General features: G+C 35.8%; 1 protein-coding gene across 1 annotated transcript; it reads left to right on the forward strand.

Annotated features, from left to right (window-relative positions):
- Window positions 1-1,466: 1,466 nt before the first annotated feature.
- LOC120629036 lies at window positions 1,467-3,962 on the forward strand. Its single transcript, XM_039897775.1, has 2 exons — window positions 1,467-1,867; window positions 2,643-3,962. The coding sequence occupies exons 1-2, from the start codon at window positions 1,525-1,527 to the stop codon at window positions 3,575-3,577; spliced, it is 1,278 nt and encodes a 425-aa protein (XP_039753709.1). The 5' UTR covers window positions 1,467-1,524; the 3' UTR covers window positions 3,578-3,962.
- Window positions 3,963-4,263: the final 301 nt, after the last annotated feature.

Raw genomic sequence — 4,263 nt, forward strand, 5'->3', positions numbered from 1 at the left:
AGACCAGTGGCCTGTAGTGGGTCGGTACCTAATGGATTGACAATAAATTCAAATTCAAAAATTCAAAATTCATTTATTTCAAGTGGGCCTAATTAATAAGCACTTTTCAAAACGTCAAGTCAGTCTGCTTGTAGTGACTCTACCGGTTCGGAAGGCAGGTTCCACTGAGAAGAGCCGGCAAGAAACTCAGCAGATTGCTCTTTTCCAACATCATTTTAAAGTTTAACAATCTTTAGAATTTTTCTGTTTTGTGAGAGATGAGAGCGGAGTGGTCTGCTCTCAAGCAGCCTTTTCGTTAAGGAATTCATCAATCGTGTAGTAACCACGATTTGTTAAATGTGTTTTAATATATTTTTTTAAACGTAGGTTAAGGTATATCTAATATTACCTTCGGTATCATGTTATAAAAGCATATACCCATCCCCACAAAGGATTTCTGTACTTTTCTCCGATTATATGCAGATATCACTAATTTATGTCCGTTTCTAGTTAGTCGACTGTTTATACCGACTTTTTGTTTATAATTACTTATGTTTTGTTAAATAAAGATTATATTATTATAAATATATTGCGAGGCTACTGTAGGTATACAGTTATTTCAACATAAAAAATATAATAATGAGACCAAGCAATCTTTCATAGGAATTCTCAGTTTTATTAGACATCCCACTTTAGTAGCTCTATTTATATATATGTTTTATATTAAATGCAGCTTTTGCTCCCCGGACAATAATAACAAAACAAAACTGATGACTGACATATCATTTATCAAAGTTGGACTTGAAGTTTAGGTTCTACGTTGGAACATACTAAAATACAAAACTAATCTTTGCGTTTGTGTTTAAAATTACTACAAACAGACAGTCTTTAAGATTGGAAGTAAGTACTTATAAAGTAAAAATAATTGAGAATATTGAGATAGACGGCCGATTGGCGCAGTGGGCAGCGACCCAGCTTTCTGAGTCCATGGGTTCGATTCCCACAACTGGAAAATGTTTGTGTGATGAACATAAATGTTTTCAAGTGTCTGAGTGTTTATCTGTATATTATAAATATTTATGTATATTATTCATTTATCTGTATATTATAAATATTTATGTATATTATTCATAAGAATATTCTTCAGTCATTTTGGTACCCAAAACACAAGCTACGCTTACTTTGGGGCTAGATGGTGATGTGTGTAAAGTCGTAGTATATTTATTAATCTTTTGTGGCCCTTGACCAGATATAGTTTAGATCCAAAAAGGGTTCTGTCTGAAATAGTACATCCGTTACGTTCTGCATCCGTCCCGAGGTAAAAAATAAAAATAATAATGATATGATTGCATCAATTTTTTTCACCGAGAACGTATCCATTTTGCATCTTACTGCACAAGAAATAAAGTTCATTTTATTCGCAATGTGTTAACAATCGTCTATTATTGGATAATTCACCGATAAGGTAACTGCAACCGCGTCCTTTACTGAACAAGCGTGTGAGAAGATCCAGGAACAACATCAGATACTCACCGGGAAGGCAAAATGGACAGTTGTGTTGACAATGGGAAGCTCATGGGGGAAAAAAAGGACATTTTGACTGCAAAGGAACTTAATGACATAGTGGAACAGACAACAAACCATGATTTCGAAATCTTAGATCACTACATAAGACCAGCTTGTGAGGAAGGCCTTAAAGGATTTGTCGGGGACCACTTCAAGATGACCGTAACCGTAAAGGAATGTGATCGTGTGAGGAAGATGCATTTGTTTATCAAGACTTTGCCGCTGGTGAATAAGCCAAAGACAGATTTTATTATTGAAAACCAATTTTTCAAGAGGGAGGCTTTAATGTTTAATTTGCTTGAAGAGATGGAAGATATGGACGGTAAGTTGTTGTAATTCTTTGAATTATTTAAGCCCACCATACTGGAGTAGTGCGATGAGTCAAACTCTATATTCCTCTTACTTTCGGAGACATCATAATTGCCCAGCGTTGGGATATTTCTTTAGTTCAGTTGAGTAGGTAACGTGAGTATTAGTCGCCTAAGCTCTCCATGATATTCTTAATTAATAAATCATTATCAAAATGTGCAGCCTATTACATCACACTACAGGACACGGGCCTCGTTTTTCATATGAGAGACGGTTTCAGAGCATAGACCGACCACGCTGCTACAAAGCGGGTTGGTGGTCGGCTATTGATAAATATATTAATTTCTTAAAAAGTAGATTATCACAAGAAGAATTTGGTGTCTTCTGTTATATTAGATTTAACTTCCTTGAAATTTCATTACAATAATTTAGTTCGTAGACACAGAATTGAGACTATACGGAACCCTCGTGCAGCCATTATTTCATGCAATGCATTGTGTCCGCCCGTGAAAACGCCCCGCGCACGTTTCACTTCACACCCGCTTAACGATGCTAGCTCATTTTTCCTATTTTCCTCATTTTATGGTAAACGTTTAGAACATACGAAGTAAGCTAATTACTGTCAACTGCTAAATGTAGTGAAGAAACTAACCGCCTGTCCAAGAAACACTTCTAAAGTTAAGTGGTTTATGATGCTTCTATATTAGTCGCGTACGCGGTCTCTGTATTTCCTTAATTCTGTGTTCAAAGATATATGATAAGAAAATAACCATTTTCTTTAATTGCAGGTCAGAACTCTTGGTACTCAAAGGCCTTCATTCATAGCGATAAGCTTCTAGTAATGCCTGACCTCTGCGTGCAGGGCTACGAGGCCTATCCTACGCAAAGATATTTTGATAAAGAACACGTGTTGGCCACTGCCACGTCTCTCGCACGTTTCCACGCTGCATTCGCGAATTATGTGTCAAAGAAGACAGCTGAAGATTGTGGGTACGATTTTTTTGATATTTACGGCGATATTGTGTGCGAACCGCCAATGTCCTTTTGTGATTCGCCTTGGATACGAGCTGCTGCAAAACTAAGCAACAACTTGCTTAAAGAGTTCTCATTAAAAAAACATGAGTACCCAACGGACTTGGAGGAGAAATTATGTAAACTTTTTGTTAAAGGCTGTGCCACGCTAAAAGAATATAAAGATACACTGAATGTTATAGTTCACAAAGATCTGTGGGCAAATAATATACTCTTCAAATATGAAAGTGGTAAAATTACAAATGCTGTGCTACTAGATTTTCAGTGTATTCGCTTCGCTCCACCTGCGTTTGATGTCATATCATTACTATACTTGTCTACTTCTAGAGATTTCAGGGAACGATACGGAAATCAAGTACTCCGGCAATACTATTCTGAATTCAAGGATAATTTGAATGAGCTGACGACAAGAAGGTTGCAAGATTTAGGTTATGACGAAGAATCATTTTTGGATTGGGTTGAGAAAGCAAGATTGTTTGGCATGTTGGTGGCGATTGCTATATTTCCGTATGCTTTAATGGAACCGAGTGCCGCTCAAAAAGCATTTGATAATCCAGACACGTATGTGGAATACTTAGAAGTAGATAGATCAGTGCCGGTCTTAGCCCATGCACGGGAGAACTCCCACTACAAAATCAGGCAGTTGGAAGTTTGCGAAGAGTTCGTTGAAAGATTTGTATCGACATCTTAAGCGCAAAAATATTCGAGATAAGTTTTAGCAAATCAATAACGCTGGTATCCAAATGTTTCCTTTTTTTTATTACCTTCTTGAACGCTTTCTTAGGTAGTAATTTGAAGTCGCTAATTGCAGATCTTCCCTCCGATAAAGGTAACACCCTAATTCAAATTACTTAGTTCTCACTTTATTTCGATCAGATTAGAAAACAAGGCCATTACTAAAATTTATCAAGATCTCAAGAAGAGAGTTCTACGAGCACTCGTTTACAGTGCAAGCCATTGAGCTGTCGACATAGGGCAGTCTAAATCACTTGATAAATTTAAGAAAGCTGTCAAAAATCACTAAAGTTTACATTAAGGACGAGTTGTAATATTATTTACTGTTATTAATGTATTTATAATATGTTAAAGCATATTATAGTTCATTATTATTAATTTTTTCTTAATATTTATTATATTATGTATTATTTTATTTGTGTAATCTAGTTCAAGTATTAGTATGTATTTTTTTTAATTATGCACAACCTACAGTCTGTTGTCCTTTTATTTTTCTTATGATAAGGTTGCCTGGCTGCGATCGCTACTAAGCGATACGGCCGGCTTTTGTACACTGCTTCTGTCTGTGTTTTTTTAAAATTCTTCTTTTGTATTTTTTGTGTGCAAATAAAGAGTATAAATAAGTAAACTAAATAAGAGAGT

This window comes from Pararge aegeria, chromosome 13 (assembly GCF_905163445.1).
Source record: "Pararge aegeria chromosome 13, ilParAegt1.1, whole genome shotgun sequence".
Taxonomy (NCBI): domain Eukaryota; kingdom Metazoa; phylum Arthropoda; class Insecta; order Lepidoptera; family Nymphalidae; genus Pararge; species Pararge aegeria.

Excerpts from the sequence above, each read along its gene's own strand:
- LOC120629036 (XM_039897775.1), top strand. The coding sequence starts at position 1,525 with ATGGACAGTTGTGTTGACAATGGGAAGCTCATGGGGGAAAAAAAGGAC. Across the intron at positions 1,868-2,642 it reads AGAGATGGAAGATATGGACG|GTCAGAACTCTTGGTACTCA; the intron begins GTAAGTTGTTGT and ends CTTTAATTGCAG.